This window comes from Mobula birostris, chromosome 3 (assembly GCF_030028105.1).
Source record: "Mobula birostris isolate sMobBir1 chromosome 3, sMobBir1.hap1, whole genome shotgun sequence".
NCBI lineage: Eukaryota > Metazoa > Chordata > Chondrichthyes > Myliobatiformes > Myliobatidae > Mobula > Mobula birostris.
Window position 1 is genome coordinate 218,105,760 of NC_092372.1, and position 20,844 is coordinate 218,126,603.

The 20,844-nt window shown below is 40.0% G+C and overlaps 2 protein-coding genes across 6 annotated transcripts in view; one reads left to right on the plus strand and one right to left on the minus strand.

The window, feature by feature from the left end:
• guk1a (guanylate kinase 1a) overlaps nt 1-5,142 on the plus strand; it is a 67,319-nt gene extending 62,177 nt beyond the window's left edge. For all 5 annotated transcript variants that reach the window (XM_072254133.1, XM_072254135.1, XM_072254134.1 and 2 more), the window contains 3 exons: nt 1,295-1,379; nt 1,993-2,078; nt 3,891-5,142. In XM_072254133.1, the coding sequence (XP_072110234.1) occupies nt 1,295-1,379; nt 1,993-2,078; nt 3,891-3,923 (204 nt within the window). In that variant the 3' untranslated portion in view covers nt 3,924-5,142. The remainder of the gene's footprint in view (nt 1-1,294; nt 1,380-1,992; nt 2,079-3,890) is intronic.
• A 303-nt stretch (nt 5,143-5,445) lies between these two features.
• obscnb (obscurin, cytoskeletal calmodulin and titin-interacting RhoGEF b) overlaps nt 5,446-20,844 on the minus strand; it is a 598,125-nt gene continuing 582,726 nt past the window's right edge. The window contains exons 136-139 of the mRNA XM_072254438.1: nt 17,505-17,728; nt 11,947-12,022; nt 7,826-7,975; nt 5,446-6,728 (exon numbers count right to left, since the gene is read on the minus strand). Of these exons, the coding sequence (XP_072110539.1) occupies nt 6,551-6,728; nt 7,826-7,975; nt 11,947-12,022; nt 17,505-17,728 (628 nt within the window). The 3' untranslated portion in view covers nt 5,446-6,550. The remainder of the gene's footprint in view (nt 6,729-7,825; nt 7,976-11,946; nt 12,023-17,504; nt 17,729-20,844) is intronic.

The window sequence follows — 20,844 nt, forward strand, 5'->3', positions numbered from 1 at the left end:
CTCCCATCACGCCCAATAGGACCGTGTTGTTGCAGGGAAACAAGCCCAGGGCTCCCACTGATTCAGCGATATTGGTGTGTTGCAATGATTTCATATGTTCACACGAGGAACATATGTGCTGTGTGTTTAATATCCAAACGTTACTTAAAATGTTATGATGCTATTGACTTCTCAGTGACTTATATAACTATATAACAATTACAGCACGGAAACAGGCCATCTCTGCCCTTCTAGTCCGTGCCAAACGCCACTCTCACCTAGTCCCACCGACCTGCACTCAGCCCATAATCCTCCATTCCTTTCCTGTCCATATACCTATCCAAATTTTCTTTAAATGATAATATCGAACCTGCCTCTACCACTTCTACTGGAAGTTCCTTCAACACTTACTTCAAGCTCCACTGTCCTCCCCTGATAATTGACTTATCGCTATATTCATGCGAGGACAATATGCGCTGTGTGTTTAATATTAAATTCGTTAGATAAACCCTTTTAGAAACGAAATTGAGGGTATTAGCCACTTATCACCTATATTCCGGTCGTGATTAACACCCCCCCCCCCACCCTGAACAGAATTGCCAAAAGTGATTTGTAGAAAAAAATCGGCACATACACGCATGCGCACTGGTGGCTGCGCAAGGCTTCATGGTCATTGTAGTCTTTCTCGAGGTAAACATAACGTATTTGACTGCTACTCTTCTCCGTTGGCAACCCTACCCCACCCACCCCCGGTCGGCCAGTCCGCAAGAATATTGTCAATATTAAACCGGTCCGTGTTGCAAAAAAGGTTGGGGACCCCTGCAATACAACAACGTCGATAATAAATCTGGTTCTGAAACAGTACTGACTGGATGGGTTACAGTGAACCATCTGTCTGGGTACTGAGCTTCACTTCCCTATTGTGGTTAATAAATAAATAGAACTTTGCAATTAGAACTTCTTGTCTGCTGAAGACACTGATTGACAGATTGACTAGTACATTGGAAAGATTTGTCCCAGTAAGGAAAAAGAATGCAAAACAAATCTTGTTTAGCTGATAATGTACAAGGTATTAATGGTTATTGAATTTTACAATTAGTCAAGATGCTCAAATCTCTCCAACAACATTTAAAGCCTCGATGTTGGTTAATTGTACAGGATATTTCTCAAGCTTTTAAAATATTATGCAATATACTGATTAAACTGAATCCACAGTGTAAATATTGAGTAAACTTGAGATTTTGTTCCAAGCAAATCAATACAAAATAAATGTAACATTGTCATAACTGTTGAAAATCTTTAAACAATTTTGTAGGAAGAACGGCTGAGGCAAAGGAAAACAGAATCTGCAGAAAGTCTACAGAAGAGACTATCAGCAGCAAAATTAGACATGGAATTCAGTAAGCACTTTAGAAAATACTTTCTGACATGTGCATGTTCTTGGTATTAATAGATGTAATTTTCAAAGCCCGTCTTAATTGGTATTGAAAGTAACAGAATATTGAACTTGTGTGTCCTCTGAACAGACTGAATTCTTATATATTTTTATTTTTTTTGGCGTGTGCCTGCATGTGTGAGTCTGCGTCTGCGTGTCCGTGATGATGGATTTTTCACGGCTTTTTCCAAGGCGCAGGTTGAGAGAGAGAGAGAGAGACTGTGTGGTGCACCACTCCCCACATGGACATCCTTTTCAGTGTTTTCTTTGTTCTACGAGGTCGAGTTGCGATCGCGACACTCAACCCGGCACAGCTGGAAAGCTGCTCGGGGGCGGACTCGACTGGTTTCGAACCCAGGAACCTCTGCTCCCAGGTCTGGCGCCGATATCGTTGTGCCACCAGCCGGCTCCAGACGGAATTTTTAGTAACAAATAATCTGCTGGGAAAACTCGGTGGGGGGGGGGGGCGGGGGATGGAAGAGGTGGAAATTGTTAACTGGATGATTTTTATGTCAGACAAAGTCTGAAATTATAAAGACCAGAATCATAAATGCATTGTGTATGTTTTTATTTTGCAGGTAAACAGCCTGATATGTTTGATGTTGTAATAATTAATGATCATTTAGAGGATGCCTATTCCCAGTTGAGATCAGTTCTTCTTGAGGTGAGCTCATTACAAATCAACTACATATTTCATCTTCGTTGAGGACACTGACTAGATTGTTTAATGAACTTTTAGGGTGTTACCAATTGTGAGAAGTAATTTTCCTGTAAATTGGAATAATAAATTTGAAGATTACAGCCTGAAAGAAATGTAATATTTGTGTTTAGTGTATAAGGTGATAGCTAAATATGGAATACTTTCATTTAATCAATCTTGTTCATTCTTGCCTTTTCTTGATCGAGAGCATCTGGGTTAGAGCAGCCCTTGCAATGTTAAATGCCAGTTTTTCAGATTGGATAATGGAGATCCCAGAGCCCTGTCAAATTCTCCCAATGTGGTGGCAAAATAAATAGATGAATTAATCAATTCATCTCATTACTGTTGTTCAATTCCAGAAGGACATTGAATAGAGGCCCAGAGCCATCAAATGCTCTTCATATGATGAGCGTTTCAATCCAGGAATCATTTTCATGAACCTCCTTTGAACACTATCCAATATCAGCACATCCTTTTTTAAAAAAGGATCCAAAAATGCTCTCAATACTCCAAGAGGCTTCACGTGCTTTATAAAGTCTCAACGTTATATCTTTGCTTTTATATTCTAGTCCTCTCAAAATGAATGCTAACATTGCATTTGCCTTCCTCACCACTGACTCAACATGCAAATTAACCTTTAGGGAATCCTACACAAGGACTCCCAAATCACTTTGCACATCAGATTTTTGTATTTTCTCTCCATTTAAAAATAATCCACCTTTTTATTTCTTCTACCAAAGTGCACGACTGTATACTTCCTGACACTGTATTCCACCTGCCACCTTGCATCTCCTAATCTGTTTAAGTCCTTCGGTAGCCTCTCTACTTCCTCAAAACTACCTCCTCTTCCACTTATCTTCGTAACATCCGCAAACTTGGCCACAAAGCCATCAATTCCGTTGACATATAATGTAAAAAGAAGTGGTCGTAACACAGACCCCTGTGGAACACCATTAGTCACAAGCAGCCAACCAGAATAAGGCTTCCTTTATTCCCACTCTTTGTCTCCTGCTAGTATTTTTTCTGTAATACCATGGATATTTGTTATGCAGCCTCATGTGTGGCACCTTGTCAGAGGCCTTATGAAAATCCAAGTATGCAACATCCACCAATTCTCCTTTGTCTGTCTTGCTTGTTATTTCTTCGAAGAATTCCTACAGATTTGTCAAGCAAGATTTCCCCCAAGGAAATTTTAAAACAGGTGCTGGAAATTATGATTCCTTGTGAATGGCCAGTTTCTTTCTACTGAAACTCAAGCTGATGTATCAGGCAAGCATGTGTCAAACACAGTTAATCAAGCAGGCAGTTAGAGAGAAAATGAGTGTAGCTGATTGTGACTAAGTTAAGCAATTTGTTTGAACCTCAAACAAATTCAGGAAGGATAATGGAGAATCCAGACACACTGGTGTGCATAGAACATGATGTCTGTGCTGACTATGCCAGTGTAAACTAATCCCACCTGCCTGCATAGGGTCTATATCCCTCCATTCTCTGCCTGCTTGTTTCCATCACTTCCCCTGACAGTGTGCTCCAGGCACCTGCAACTCTGTGGATATAGAAAACTTTCATTGTGAAACTCCCTTACCTAAAGAAAAAAATTAAAACTGGAGGAACTGTGTTTAAAAACTCGAGGGTCCCAACTGCTTAGACTGAAGGAGCAAAGACGAAATGGATTTATGAGAACATTTAAAAAAAAGGTAATAAAATTATCTTGTGCATCTCTGATTTTAGAAAAGCAACTGTTTCTTTGTATTTATTATTTCTTTGTTATTGCAGGAAATCAAAAAGGCAACAGCCTTACAGAACTGAAGTGGTTCCAAGCTCCATTCCATTTGTTTCAAAAGTTCTATTCCAGCAAATTAAGGATTGAAGGATGAAAATGCCTCTTTACAAGCTTTTATAAAGTTATTTATGTGTTGGTGTATTTTTGTTAAGTAAAAATAATTAATTTCCAGTTTGTGTATTTTTATTAGGAAATGCTTCTTGCTAGAAAAGACACTTGCTACTTAATATAATAATTAGCCCTATCTAAATGCAGAAATTATTCATACAACTTTTTGGGTGTTTAATCATCTGTTGGAATTTGTTATCAATGACATACACTCCATTGTATCTTGGGACACTTTATAATGGGGAAAATGATCCTGCTTGGACCAAATGCAGAAGATATTGGATTTAACATTTGAACCCACATAATTTACTCTTGTCTATATGAAGTGCTGAAATAGAAGAACTACTTACCTATCATGTGATTGTCTGAATTTCATGTATTACTTGTGGTAGAATTCAATGTAATGTTGGTCTGGTTACTTATGTACACACGACCTTTTCAGGGGTATAAAGAAATTCAGGGAGGGGAAAAATATTGTTAATTCATTGTGTGAGACAGATGAAGTCTTCATTTGCCTGGATGAGAGCAGCTTCAAAACACACAAGAAGCTTGAAACCATACAGGACATTGCACATCTACAACCATGCACCACTCCACAATATTTGCAGTTTGTACCATTTATAGGATGCACTGAACCACTAGTCAAGATAACACCATCCACAACCATCTGCAAGTTACCCTCTATATATACCATGGACCACTTGCTTAATGATATTGGCCCAGGGTGTATAAAGTTTTGGGGACCCCCTAGTCTAGGTCATTCAGATTTAGAAATGTATCTCAATTCTTTCACTATCACACAGAACTCTTGGTTATCACTAACAACCACTGTAGCGGTTGAAGAAGGTAGTTCACTGCTAACTTCTCAAGAGCAACTAGGAATGAGTAATTAAATGGTGGTTCAGCCTGTGGAACTGACATCTGTTAATATATTAACAATATCAAACTGGTATTGTCCTCTCATATGAGGTTATTAACTTTTCTGGAAGAACAGAGAAGAGCAAAAAATTGTTCAAGGAAAGAGATTGGGGACTGTAGTGTGGAAGAATCTGTTCTCATGCATAAAAGAATGAATTACTGGCAAAAAGTGTATATAACTAATGCTAGAAATCTGAAATAAACAATGCTTAAAAACTCTGCATGTTTATAAAATAGTTACCAGGTTGCTTTCAGAAATGAAGAATTAGTCTCCGAAGGAAAGGATAGGCATTTAGAAGAAAGAGATGTGATTTTGTTGAAATATTCTGAGAGAACAAAGTTTCAGAATACAGGAGCACTCTTTGAAACGGTGTTAGAAGAGGATAAATTTCTTTCCTCAAAGGATTACTGTTTTTTGGGTTTATCTTCTCACAAGAGTGGTGGAGATAGATTCACAGCATATTTGAATATGAGGACATATTTGTGGACTAGAGAGGTGACTAGCTACATGTAACAAGCAAGGAAGTGATGAAACCAAAATCAGATCAGTCATGGTTTTATTGAATGGTGCAGCAGACCTGAAATGCCTCCTGGGCTATTCTTGCTTTTTTTCTTCATAACATCTCAAATTTTAATAAATTGTGAAATTTACAAACAGCAAAAACTTTATTGAAATAATAAAAACACTTCCACACATACAATCTTTGCAACTGCATGCAGATTAAAGAGTTGTATTAAATTATCCTAAGTTGGAAGCATTTTTGAACAGACTTTGTTCTATATTAAAATGTCTAGGTTGTAGAAGAGAAAGATCTCTGAGGCATCTCTGCTTAGGAGATTTTTGAAAAATTAAATTGTTCTTGGAAAAAGCTGATTGTTATAAAACCAAAAAAAAAATTTCAATCTCCACAGTCTATAATCATGCTAAAATCATGACGTTATGAGAGGTATTCAGAAATCTTTCTGCAGGCCTACAAATGTCTTATTTAGAGTTTTCCATTATCTAGAAATACCTTGTGATTGAGCTTTAAAAGTACATTGAGGGTTATAATTGCTAGAATATATTATAAAGATAGCTTCAAGGGCAACTTCACACAAGTGAACTATCAATTGTGGTTGCAGGAATGGTATAGATATTTGCTGTGATTTTTTTTAAATATTTGAAGCTGCAACATCCTATTTTTAATTCTTTGACCTACTTCCATGCATTTTCAAGACTATATTTTCAAATATTTAATGTAGTAAGTATATTTCTAATAATTTCAACAGAACCATCCCACTAGAAAATCCACTTGTAGATTTTGCTCCTTGTCTCTACAAAGGGTTTAGTGCTCAGTATATATTCTACAAAGTAATGTAGTGAGGGCGAAGGGGAACATCTATCACATAATGTAAAACCAATAGTTTGTATAAGTTTTTATACAATGCTGTAGTTAACAGAAATAAATTGGCACACATTCAATCTACTAATCAAATAAATTGCATCAACAACAAAGCAGTAGGACAGTGAATGTCATTCCATCATAAACCTACCTTCTTTGGGATAAAACTAATGGAGATATATTGTCAAAGTTAAAAGCATAATGATGAAATACATCATATTTCTTTACTCTTTTTTTTCTCTGCGTCAGTGAAGTAACAGCACTTCATGCTTTGTACACAGAAGCGTCCTCTGCTTTTCCCGTTGTTTTAGGTAATTCCTGAGCTTTGCTGTTTGAAAGGAAACTCCTGAATTTCTCAGCTTCATCCTTGTGTCCTCTTGGAACCATGGAAATGACCGACATTCTGAGGCACACAACCTTCCTCTATAACACACACAAAAATAAATGCTTGCTGTATTTTCAATTAATGATGATACTGCAGCTCTGAATGTTTTGAGACAGATTTACTGCTTACAATTTAAAAGAAACAGTTCACTCGTACATATCAGTGCAAGAAGAAAGACATTTAAGAAATTGTGCAGTAAATAAAATTTTGAGTTATAGTAGCAATAAGGGTTCAGCTACTTAATCACACATTGCTCTGCGACCACACAGGTGCCAAGCTGTATGGGTCCTAATGCCCTTCCCTTGGACAACATTGGTGTCATAGAGAGGGGAGACTTGCAGCATGGGCAACTGCTGGTCTTCCATACAACCTTGCCCAGGCCTGCACCCTGGAGAGTGAAGACTTTCCAGGCGCAGATCCATGGTCTCACAAGACTAACGGATGCCTTCAAAGGGTTCGGCTACCTCTGCCTCTATCTGTGTATTACTGAAAATTTCATCTACAATTCTGTTATCACTGAACTACTATTCCTGCATTCAACTGGCTGGCCTCCCTTTTCATATTTCGTAAATAGGGCATATACAATAATGTCTTAGTCCCAAGTCAGGAGCAGTCCCGTTCACCCATGTGTCTGAGCTACAGCAGCTCCTGGTTAAAAACACCAATATTTTAACAGAAATGCTGGAAAATCTGAGCTTTCTCTCTTCCTCAGTTCTGATGAAGAGTTCTCCAACTGAAACATTGACTGGTTTCTCTCTCCACAGATTCTGAGTGACTAGCCAATTTCTTTATTTCATGATCTCACCCTCACCCTGTGTAGCCTGTAAGATTTCTGTGCTCTTCAGGTTCTTGAGCATTAACAATCCTAATTGCTTCACCATTGCCTTCAGTTTTGGTGGAAATAAACTCTGGAATTAAAACATTCATTAAATGTATCTGCCTCAATACCTCTTCTCTAGGGTGCTCTTTAAAATCTGCATTTTTCCCAATACACTATCTGAATCAAATTTGATAGCTCATATCTGTAGTGCATTGGGCATTTTATCCAGTTAAAGGTGTAGATTGTAGAAACAAAAGTTGTCCTTCCTGCATAATTATAGATTGGAATCAAGAGTAAGATAAATAGAAAACTTACCCTGGATTAAAACATAATGTGCTCTTCAGAAATGAAACTGCCCCTTGTGAAAGACCAGGATAGCATCGCCCTAACTTGATTTTCCCTTTCCGAATGTTCTTTTCCTTGTCACAGTCTTTGTCAGACTTAAAAGGGCAATCTCCACTTATCCTACAAGAGAATGAGAAAACATTTCTGGTTGGGAATCTTTTTGTATTTCAATTTATATTTGCTTTTTGCCAAGTTGCTACTCCTGGACAGCTTTTGAATGTTGCTTGAGGTAACTAGTATATGGGCCAGCCTTTTCAACTGTTTCTAAATATTTCTGATGACCAAAGACACCTAAAACCCATCCAAATAAATGATAAGACTGAAATATACTGTTTAGAAATCATTGTTAATAAATTTATGTAGATTTACCTCATATAAAACATCAGTATTAGTGGTTTGGAACAATTTTAACCACTTGCCTTTTCTAAGCAGGTGGACAGTCCCATTCATGAGAATGGAAGTATGCTATATACCCGTTTAAATAGGTACATATTTCAGGATGTAAAGTTGATCCCACGAAGCAAATCTGCTCCTCAGCTTAAACTAACTCAGTGGTATGGGCAAAGGCAGAGGAAGAAGTCAGATACTGACATCTGACCTTTAGTGGAACTGTACAGTACATAAACAGGCTCTCTATTTCACTAAGTCTGTGCTGACTAGAACAGCATTAAGCTAACTGCACTCTCCCTGTATTCCCTCTTGCGCCTCCAAGATTATACTACTCATTTACACACTAAGAGCAATCTGAAGTGATCCATTTGACCAACCAAGCAACAAGTGTTTGGGAAGGCAGACGAGTTGAGGGTGTGGATTGACACGTGGAATTATGATGTTATAGCAATTAGTTAAACTTGGCTACAGGAGGGGCGGGACTGGCAGCTTAATATTCCAGGGTTCCAATGTTTCAGATGTGATGGAGGCAAAGGAATGGAAGGTGGGGGGGGGGGGGGTAGCATTGCTAGTCAGGGAAAATGTTACAGCAGTGCTCAGGCAGGACAGATTAGAGGGCTTGTCTACTGAGTCCTTATGGGTGGAGCTGAGAACCAGGAAAGGTATGGCCACATTAGTGGGGTTGTATTATAGATCACCCAATAGTCAGCGAGAATTGGAGGAGCAAATCTGCAGAGAGATAGCAGGCAACTGCAGGAAACATAAAGTTGTGATAGGGGATTTTAATTTTCCACATATTGATCGGGACTCCCATACTGTTAGGGGTCTAGATGGGTTAGAGTTTGTAAAATGTGTTCAGGAAAGTTTTCTAAATCAATATATAGAGGTACCAACTAGAGGGGATACAATATTAGATCTCCTATTAGGAAACGAGTTAGGACAAGTGACGGAAGTGTATGTAGGGGAGCACTTTGGTTCCAGTGATCATAGAACCATTAGTTTCAACCTGATCATGGATAAAGATAGATTTGGTCCTAGGGTTGAGGTTCTAAACTGGAAGAAGGCCAAATTTGAAGAAATAAGAAAAGATCTAAAAAGCGTGGATTGGGACAGGTTGTTCTCTGGCAAGGATGTGATCTGTAAGTGGGAAGCCTTCAAAAGAGAAATTTTGAGAGTGCAGGGCTTGTATGTTCCTGTCAGGATTAAAGGCAAAGTGAATAGGAATAAGGAACCTTGGTTCTCAAGGGATATTGCAACTCTGATAAAGAAGAAGAGAGAGTTGTATGACATGTATAGGAAACAGGGAGTAAATAAGGTGCTTGAGGAGTATAAAAAGTGCAAGAAAATACTTAAGAAGGAAATCAGGAGGGCTAAAAGAAGACATGAGGTTGCCTTGGCAGTCAAAGTGAAGGATAATTCAAAGAGCTTTTACAGGTATATTAAGAGTAAAAGGATTGTAAGGGATAAAATTGGTCCTCGTGAAGATCAGAGTGGTCACCTATGTGCGGAACCAAAAGAAATGGGGGAGATCTTAAATGGGTTTTTTGCGTCTGTATTTACTAAGGAAACTGGCATGAAGTCTATGGAATTAAAAGAAACAAATAGTGAGATCATGGAAACTGTACAGATTGAAAAGGAGGAGGTGCTTGCTGTCTTGAGGAAAATTAAAGTGGATAAATCCCCGGGACCTGACAGGGTATTCCTTCAGACCTTGAAGCAGACTAGTGTTGAAATTGCAGGGGCCCTGGCAGATATATTTAAAATGTCGGTGGCTATGGGTAAGGTGCCGGAGGATTGGAGAATGGCTCATGTTGTTCCGTTGTTTAAAAAAGGATCGAAAAGTAATCCGGGAAATTATAGGCTGGTAAGTTTCATGTCGGTAGTGGGTAAGTTATTGGAGGGAGTACTAACAGACAGAATCTACAAGCATATGGATAGACAGGGACTTATTAGGGAGAGTCAACATGGCTTTGTGCGTGGTAGGTCATGTTTGACCAATCTATTGGAGTTTTTCGAGGAGGTTACCAGGAAAGGGGTTGAAGGTTAGGCAGTGGATGTTGTCTACATGGACTTCAGTAAGGCCTTTGACAAGGTCCCGCATGGGAGGTTAGTTAGGAAAATTCAGTTGCTAGGTATACATGGAGAGGTGGTAAATTGGATTAGACATTGGCTCAATGGAAGAAGCCAAAGAGTGGTAGTAGAGGATTGCTTCTCAGTGTGGAGGCCTCTGACTAGTGGTGTGCCACAGGGCTCAGTGCTGGGTCCATTGTTATTTGTCATCTATTTCAATGATCTGGATGATAATGTGGTAAATTGGATCAGCAAATTTGCTGATGACACAAAGACTGGAGGTGTAGAGGACAGTGAGGAAGGTTTTCAAAGCTTGCAGAGGAATTTAGACCAGCTGGAAAAATGGGAGATGGAGTTTAATACAGACAAGTGTGAGGTATTGCACTTTGGAAGGACTAACCAACGTAGAACATACAGGGTTAATGGTAGGGCACTGAGGAGTGCAGTGGAACAGAGGGATCTGGGAATACAGATACAAAATTCCCTAAAAGTGGTGTCACAGGTAGATAGGGTCATAAGAGTTTTTGGTACATTGGCCTTTATTAATCAAAGTATTGAGTATAAGAGCTGGAATTTTATGATAAGGCATTGGTGAGGCCGAATCTGGAGTATTGTGTTCAGTTTTGGTCACCAAATTACAGGAAGGATATTAATAAGGTTGAAAGAGTGCAGAGAAGGTTTACAAGGATGTTGCCAGGACTTGAGAAACTCAGTTACAGAGAAAGGTTGAATAGGTTAGGACTTTATTCCCTGCAGCGTAGAAGAATGAGGGGAGATTTGATAGAGGTATATAAAATTATGATGAGTATAGATAGAGTGAATGCAAGCAGGCTTTTTCCACTGAGGCAAGGAGAGAAAAAAAAACAGGACATGGGTTAAGGGTGAGGGGGGGAAGTTTAAAGGGAACATTAGGGGGGGGGCTTCTTCACACAGAGAGTGGTGGGAATGTGGAATGAGCTGCCAGACGAGGTGGTAAATGTGGGTTCTTTTTTTAACATTTAGGAATAAATTGGACAGATACATGGATGGGAGGCGTATGGAGGGATATGGTCCGTGTGCAGGTCAGTGGGACTAGGCAGAAAATGGTTCAGCACAGCCAAGAAGGGCCAAAAGGCCTGTTTCTGTGCTGTAGTTTTTCTGTGGTTTTCTATGTGGATAGTCAGAGGCTTTTTCCCAGAGCTGAAATGGCTAACATGAGAGAGCACAGTTTTAAGGTATTTGAAAGTAGGTACAGACGGGATATCAGGGATAAGTTTTTTGCGCAGAGAGTGGTGAGTGTGTGGAATGAGCTGCCGGCGACTGTGGTAGAGGCGGATACAATAGGGTCTTTTAAGAGACTCCTGGATAGGTACATGGAGATTAGAAAAATATAGGGCTAGAGGTAACTCTAGGCAATTTCAGCCCAGCATTGTGGGCCAAAGGGCCTGTATTGTGCTGTAGGTCTTCTATGTTTCTATGTGGGAGGGAACTGGTGTACCCAGGGAAATCCAAAGGGTCACAGAGAGTATGTGAGAACTTCACAGAGCCAGCGCCAGAGGTCATGCTCAAACATAGGTCACTGGGATTGTGATACAGCTTTCTGCTAGCTGGGCTGTTTTGTGGGCAGAATCTGTTTCCAGACTGGAACTCACATTGTAAAGGTCACCACACCAACAGCCCAAATGTCTGTCTCTGGAACAACGGGCTTCCCTTCAAGGATTTCTGGAGCTGAAAAAAGCAACATTATGAGTTCTAATTCATTGAAGTACAAATGGAAAAAATAAAGTGTATTTATAACCTTTCAAATACATAAGTTCATACTGGCAACAAATAAATCATAATGCCCCACATATTGTATTTTAAAAAAAGAACAACTGGATATTTTTTCCTGAGTTATCAAATGCATTCTTTCTTGGAGTGAGGAATTTGTTTGCTCAGTAAGGGGGCTTCAGTGACTAGAGTCTGTGGGGAAATCATAACATTGACTGTAGACTAATTGTCTAATATTGATGCAGGTCAGGTGGTGAGTCTTTTCTGACTGATAGCTATCATATTTGCTTCCACCAAATCCTTGGCAATGTGTATTAGTTTTCTGCTATTCTCTGTAAAAAAAAAAGTCTTGCAAATCTGTAAATTCTCTCCTCTCACCTTAAATATGAATAATCCCTGGGAGTTATCCCACTATCAACCCTATTTATGCCGCTCAATTTTATAAACTTCTATCAGGTCACCCCTTGGCCTCCAACACTCCAGAGAAAACAATCGAAGTTAGTCTAGCCTCTTCAAAGCTTCCACTTCATTTCCTGTAACAGATTTTCCTTTCAGTTAGGCATGATGGTTCCTCGGAGGAGTCCCTCAAGATTCAGTCACAAACAATTTGCTGGAATAACTCAGGGGAAAAGAAATTGGTAATATTTTGTGTTGAAACCTTGCATTGCAACAGGGATTATGATCTGAAGATCTGAGCTTTTGGCTCAGCTCCATGAAATAGGTGGAACGAACATGAAAGAGCACCACCAATAGAGGATTAGTTGAAAGAGGGCCACACAGTTGTCTCTGATTGTAAGTACAACTCTTCATTGACTTGGTGTGAGGGGTCAAGATGTCACTGAACAGACATAAAACATCTTGAAGTGGAAGAGCAAGTAGCCAAAATAATGGTCCATAATGATGGTTGCAGCTATAGGGAGGGATTCAGATGTATTTGGGAGGGAGATGAGTATTGAGGGGAGAATCAGAAGGAGAAAAGCAATGCTTGACCTAGGTGAGGAAGAATTCAAGGAGGATAAGACTATAGTACAGGCAATGACAGAGTATTTGGAAGAGACAGAATATACAAATATAAAGATACACCAAACAAATAGAGCCAGAGTGAGAGTCAAGAAAAATGGTGAGAACAAACACCATAGCTATAGAAATGGAAAAGGAGAAATACAAAGTCAAAATAATGGTTGGAGGGAAATTGGGTTCAATTGGACCAGGAAACTGAGACCAAAGGCTGACAGGGAGAACTATAGATAATATAGAGATATTTGGGTACAGTTGAGGCACATTCCCACAAGGAGAAAAGGAAGAACATATTCAGAACTCTGTGGATGACAGAAGAGATAAAGAAGAAGATAAAGCAAAAACAAAGCTGCTTACAAAAAGCGGTTGTAAATATGAGTGAGAAACCAGCATATTACAAAAGAATCAGAGCAGAAGTGTAAATGTAGAGAGGCAAAAGAGTGATCAGAAAGAGTCCTAGAGACTGTTGATCTTGGTCTTCAGCTCCTCCAGTGACAGCCTGACGTCTGCTGGGGTGGAATGTACACCATTACCAGGCTACCAGAATTTGCTGAGAACTCCCTCAGCAGGCAGAACCAATGATTTAACTGCCAGATATTCCAGGTTGGGGGGAACAGGAATGAGACAGAACCACTTAGTCCATGCATCACAAAAGCTAATCATGAAGCAAACACCTCCGCATCTGCCTTTAGCTGACACCGCTGTTGGGTCCATGTGGTGGATGGTGAAGCCTTCAGGCTGGAGCACTGTATGCAGTGTGCTGCAGGTAAGCCATGTCTCTGTGAAACAAAGTGCACAACAGTTCCTGATGTCCCTCTGCTGCTGTAGTCTTGCTCTGAAATCTTCAGTTTTATTTTTGTTTTATTTTCCAGAGATCAGGAGGGAGGATGGTGGGGAAGGACAGGGGCTTAGTGTCCGTGCTTCAGTTTTACCTGCAGCCTTTCCCAGCAGCCACATTTGCTGAGACTATGGAGACCTCAGCTGAGCTTCCAGCTGCTGCACTCGCTCCCTGGGTGGTCTGGAGATCAGGTTCACTTGATGGTTTGAAACAATATTACCACAGTCTCCGAGGCTGCAAATTTCAGTTGTAGTACTTGTGAATAGGAAAACATAATGATTCTCTTGGGACTGCACAAAAGAAATCTCCCCTTTCCAGTGCCAATTTTTTGTTTACGGATATTCCTAAAAAAAGATCATGTGATATGAAGAGGGTTCCCTTAGAGATTCCTGGGGTGGTGAATAAGGAAAAAGTAGTATGAATCTATTTTTATGACTTCTCCCCTAAAAGTTCCTTCACTGTTGTATCAAGATCCTGGAACTTCCTCCCTAGCAGCATTCTGGGTATACCACACTTGAAGAATTGTAGCAGTTTGATTAAATTAAGCTTTGAATACAGCATAGAAATGGACCTTTCAGCCCATGCCGAACATTTTGCCCATTATATAATAACCTGATTTGGCAGCATTAGGACTGTATCCTCTATGTCATGCCGACTGAAGTGTGTAAAAGCCTTTTAAATGTTGTGATTGTATCTGACTGTACCATCTGCCCTGGCAGCAAGTTCAAGACATAACCATTCTCTGTGTAAAAAAATATCCGTTCGGTCTCCCTTAAAACTCTTTCTGCTCACATTAAACATATGATCTCTAGAGTTTACCATGGGGAAAAGATTTTTGACCACCTATGCTACCAATGCCTTGAACAGTCTTAGATACTGCTGTCAGGTTACACCTTGGTGTCCTTCGCTCCAAGGGAAACAAACCAGTCTGGGCAACGTTCTTCTGGAAAGATAAGACAATATGCTGATCCTCTAATGATTTTAATCGAATATACTTGTGCTGGTGCTTTAAATGTTTGTTGTTCTAGAGAAATGAATGATTGATGTAGACTAAGAACCTCCCAGTATTCTAAAAAACAGAAACAGATTGGGCCTTGATACCGTTAAATGCAATTGTGAAGTGGGAGATACAGCGCAAGGAACTGCATGTTCTGCTTCAAGGCGTGACACTTCTTTGGAGATAGAAAACAATCTGAAATGCATAATTAGATTTATCCTGTTGTGGCTTTGACCTTGCTGACAGAGAAATAACCACCTCTGTTGGAATCAGGATGTGAATAGTTATCTGCTGTATTAAAGAGAAAGCCCACAGTATAAAAGCAAAACTGAAACTAAAACAAAATAGTGGAAACAGCAAATCAAGGAGCATCAGTACAGAGAAACACAATTGATGATTCAGCCACTTTATCAGGACTGTCCGCTGGAGCTGTTAAAAGGCCCTCCTCCCATTGATCAGAGCCGACCATGGATGTTGAGTCCTAACTACCTACATAAGCCAGGGCAGTACAATATGGAGAGCAAGCTATTGCTCATGAGGTCAGCTCACGATCTTCACACAGTTGATGAATCTAAAGGAACGGCAGAGACAAATACAGTTTGGCATCATTGGCGCCACAGGAGTCACCAGTCAGTATTGGACTCAACGTAGGACTGTCTTAAGGACTCCAGCCCCGGATTTTTCCTTAGCGTTTACTCCTGAAGCCTTCCCCATGAGTGGGTATAGCCGCAGGGCAGCGGAGGTCTGAGATTAGAGTTTTCCTCCTAGATGAGCTGCCAACCACAGCTGTCAAATTTCATCAGCCCAAAACAATTGGTTTAAAGGTGCCAATATCCCACATTTTCCCCTTCTTCTGTCAGTAGAAACAATTCTACTGGGCTTAGAAGTGAAGCCACACGTGAATGTCAGAAGCTGGGCTTGACTGTCAGAGGCTATTTGAAATGCAAGTCAATGGGAGCACTTAATAGGTACAGTAGTGGGAGCTTATCCCCTCGGCTATGACAACCTCAAGGAACCAGTGCTGTTTAACCTGCTGAATATTCCTAGCATTTTCTGTCTTCCGGTCACACTACACAATGGACAAATACACAAAATAGTACTTATAAACTATATATCGTGAAACTTAACTGCAAGTGACACACATAAAATGCTGGAGTAGGTCAGGCAGCATCTATGGAGAGGAATAATAAAGAGTCAGCATTTCCAGCCGAGACCCTTCGTCGGGACTGGACATATTACTGCAAGTAATGCCACAGATTTAAATATACCAATATATATTAGGGCAGCACAGTAGCTTAGTGCTTTACAGTACCAGCAACCTGGGTTCGATTCCTGCCGCTGTCTGTAAGGAGTTTGAATGTTCTCCCCTTGACCACCTGGGTTTCCTCCCACAATCCAAAGACGTACTGGTTAGTAGATTAATTGGTCATTGTAAATCGTCCCATGATTAGACTAGGATTAAATTGGGGTTTCTGGGTGACGTGTCTCAAAGGGCTGGAAGGGCCTGTTTCATGCTGTATCTCAATAAACAAATACAGAAATAAATAAATCATTTGGTAGTGTATTGCAACCAAAGCTCTGGACTACTGATGCAGCATGAGCTCAAATCACAGCATAGCAGCTGGAGAATTTATATTTATATGTATATGAGTGAAAAAAAATGGAACTTAAAAAACAAACTTGTCTCAGTAAGCTTAACTGTGAATCTACCGAATTGTAAAACTCAAATGCTAGCACTGCCAGTGGCATCTGCATTTCGTAAACAAGTTGAAAAAGAAACAATTACTATTATATTTCTAAGTAAATTATATACATCACACAAAAGTTATTGTTTATCAGTGATTAATCATTCCAATTGCATGATTATCACTACAGTAAATCCACAAAGCAGTATCCTAGGTGCAAATTTATTCAGCTGTTTCATCAAAACCTATTTTCTATCATAAGGTCAGAATTTGTTATATAGGTGATATAATATTAAAGCAGATTCACAACACCTCAGCAAAGGAAGCAGTATCAGTCTTCAATGTAGCTATCTACAGGGGCAATCTAGGACCAGAGGGAACAGCCTCAGAATATAAGGAGTCACTTTAGAACAGAGATGAGGAAATATTGTTGAGTGATTCCCTCAAATAGAAAGTGTAATAAATAAATAAAAACAATCTTCCATGTAACTGGCTGCTGTATTTTCCACATTAATGTAGAAATATATATTGGCACGTGGCCAAGTGGTTAAGGCATCGGTCTAGTGATCTGAAGGTCGCTAGTTCGACCCTCAGCTGAGGTAGCGTGTTGTGTCCTTGAGCAAGGCACTTAACCACACATTGCTCTGCGATGACACCGGTGCCAGGCTGTATCGGCCCTAATGCCCTTCCCTTGGACAACATCGGTGGCGTGGGCAACTGCCGGTCTTCCATACAACCTTGCCCAGGCCTGCGCCCTGGAAAACCTTCCAAGGCACAAATCCATGGTCTCATGAGAAAGAACTTTATTAGCTATCTTGAGATATGGCAGGTATTGGTAACTCAAAGCATAGTGCACATCTAAAAGTAATTTTCCATTTCTAACTGGTAAAACTCCAAACTCACCCATATTCTCCACAAACTCTCTGCATTTTTTCACCAGCACTGGTCGGCCAGGTACATGCATCTCCGCGTTGCCAAAGTCCAGCAGCTTCAAAATATTGTGCTCCACAATAATCATGTTCTCTGATTTCAGATCCAAGTGAAGAATATGATTAAAATGAAGATATTCGACTGCACTGAGCATCTGTGTCAGCAGTTCTACCACGTGGTGCTCGCTGTAACTCGATCTGCAAATGGAAAACAATCGCTGCTTCATTAACATGGGGGGGGCGGGATAAGAAGGGCTGGTTTGCATACTAGACATTTTTTATATTATCTACTTTTGGATATCCCAGTTTAGCTTTGGGTACATCCCAGTCCATTACAGGAAAAACCTCCCCACCACTGAGCACATCTACAAGGAGTGCTGTCACAAGACAGCAGCATCCATCATCTGGGACCCCAACAACCAGGTCATATTCTCTTCTGGTTGCTGCCACTGAAAAGGAGATACAGGAGCCATAGGTCTCAGGTTCAGGAAGAGTTATTACCCTTTAACCACCAGGGTCCTGAACACTGAGCGTGGACAACTTCACTCACCTCAACAGTGAATTGATTCCACAATTAACGGACTCCAAGAATTCTACAAGTGATGTTCTTAATATTAGTTATTATTTAATCATTATTATTTTTGGTAGCTTGTCTTCTTTACAAATAGGTTGCCTTTGTGTGTAGTTTTTCATTGTATTGTTCTTCTTTGTTTCAACTGTGATTTCTCATAAGAAAATGAATCTCGGGTATATATAACTTCGAAAATAAATTTATCTAACGACCTTCAGGTCGCTAGTCCAATGCCTTAACCACATAGCCAAGTGGTTAAGGCATTAGACTAGCGACCTGAAGGTCGTGAGTTCGAGCCCGCTGAGGCCGCGTGTTGTGTCCTTGAGTAAGGCACTTAATCACACATTGCTCTGCGATGACACTGGTGCCAAGCTATATGGGTCCTAATGCCCTTCCCTTGGACAACATTGGTGTTGTGGAGAGGGGAGACTTGCAGCATGGGCAACTGCTGGTCATCCATACAACCTTGCCCAGGCCTGCGCCCTGGAGAGAGAAGACTTTCCAGGCGCAGATCCATGGTCTCGCAAGACTAATGGATGCCTTTACCTTTTAATAAATTTAATTTGAACCTTGGCCACACAAACCACTTAACTAATTATACTCGAAGCATAGTTGAGGAAGAAACAGCTGATGGAAACTGAATGACAACCTCCATGGGAATCATGAAATGGGCTGGAATTTTGGACATGGAACTATAAATGACTGAAGTATATGCAGTGCTGGTAAAACTGTTGAGATTTTTTAACAGTTTAATAATAAGACGTACTGGTCTTTTGTTTCAAAATGCCAACTCTCCATTATGCACCTCAATTGGTTGCATGGAAGTCCAAAAACTGGCTGTCAGGCTACTGAAATACAAGCTGTAATGGGAGGTTACTCATCTGGCATCAGTGCATCTTCATTAAAACAGGGGCCATTCTTCGGTGAACCAGGGCAAAAAATACCTGCTTGACATCCCAATTCAACAGATTCAAGAATTCAGCAGTTTTGTTTTTGTTGTTGCTTGTTGTTCTGCTGAGCATTGTAGACATGTTATGTTGGCGCTGGAATGTGTGGTGATGTGCCTCCAGCACATCCTTAGATGTTAACACAAATGGTGCAATTCACTATGTTTCAATGTATATGTGATAAATAAATTTGAATCTGAATCATAGCCTTAGGCATTGAGCCACTTGTTGCTGTTGTTCTGGCTGGCAGCTGATAACTCTGAACACATTGGATATTCCATGTCACGTTCACCTGTTTATGGGGACAATTAAATCTCTTAAAAAATCTATGCAATGTTGCCCTTGTCCTGGTTGGCAGCTGATAACTCTGGCCACACTGGACATTCCACGTCAAGTGTCCACTTGTCTAGAAGACAATTGAATGTTTTATTTATTCTATGCAGAAAGGCCCTCATCTAGTTATTGACTTAAAGTTCTTCCAGACTGCAGGCATCTTTTGAGGTAATTACCTCAAAAATAAACATAAACCATGTTTTGAAAACAATCTACCAGTGTAATTGCTTCACTTAAACTGTTGTTTAAAGGTGAACTAGCTCCCAATTAATTTTCCTGGATGTGATTCCTGTATTGCCAACCCAAATCTGTCTGCTTTCATAAGATTTCAGTTTCCAACAATTAGTCATTCAATTTTCTGTTGTGACAATGTATTGTACAATAATCTTCCCACTCTGTCCCATCAAAAGCTCCCTGAGGTATACAGAACACTGAAACAATACAGTAAAGCTACCCCTGCAACTTTCCATCAATCCCTTATGGTGTAGCTAAAGCCAGGATTAAAGACTGCCTCCATCTCACTAAACATCTAACAGATACAGTAAAACTCCCTCAATATTTATCGCTAACCACGGTCATCAACAGCACCCACGAACAAATAAAGAAAAATAATCAAGGAAGAAAATGCTATCCTCCACTTGTTTTGGACAGGGGAACCCAGACTTGGGCTGTATTCTCTGAAGGGATGGAGGCTGAGCGGAGACCTGATAAACATTACAAGATGATGAGGGACATAGCTGGTATTGTTTTCTCAGAGTCAAAATCTCTAAGGGCATACACTGAAAGTGAGAAGGTATAAATCTAAAGGAGATGTGCAGGGCAAGTTTTTTTTAAACACAGAGAGTGGTGGGTGCAGGGATGGTATTGCAGGCAAATGCAGTAAGGGTGTTTAAGAGGTTCTTAGATGGGCTCATGAATGTGCAGAGAATGAGAGAGATAGACGTTAGTTAGACAGAAGGGATTCATTTAGTTAGCCATTTAATAAGTAGTTTAATTAGCTAGGCACAACACCGTAGGCCGAAGGGCCTGTACCTGTGCTTCCTGTTCTATATATTCTTCAAAAGAATTTGCAAGAACAAGTATTTTCAGGGAAATGACAAAACAACAAAAGTGGGATTAAAGTACCAATGTACAAACCCCATTTCCAGAAAAGTTGGGCTATTTTCCAAAATGCAATAAAAACAAAAATCAGTGATATGTTAATTCATGTGAACCTTTATTTAACTGACAAAAGTACAAAGAAAAGATTTTCAATAGTTTTACTGACCAACTTAATTGTATTTTGTAAACATACACAAATTTAGAATTTGATGGCTGCAACACACTCAACAAAAGTTGGGACAGAGGCATGTTTACCATTGTGTCACATCACCTTTCCTTTTAATAACACTTTTTAATCATTTTGGAACTGAGGATACTAATTGTAGTAGATTTGCAATTGGAAATTTTGTCCATTCTTGCTT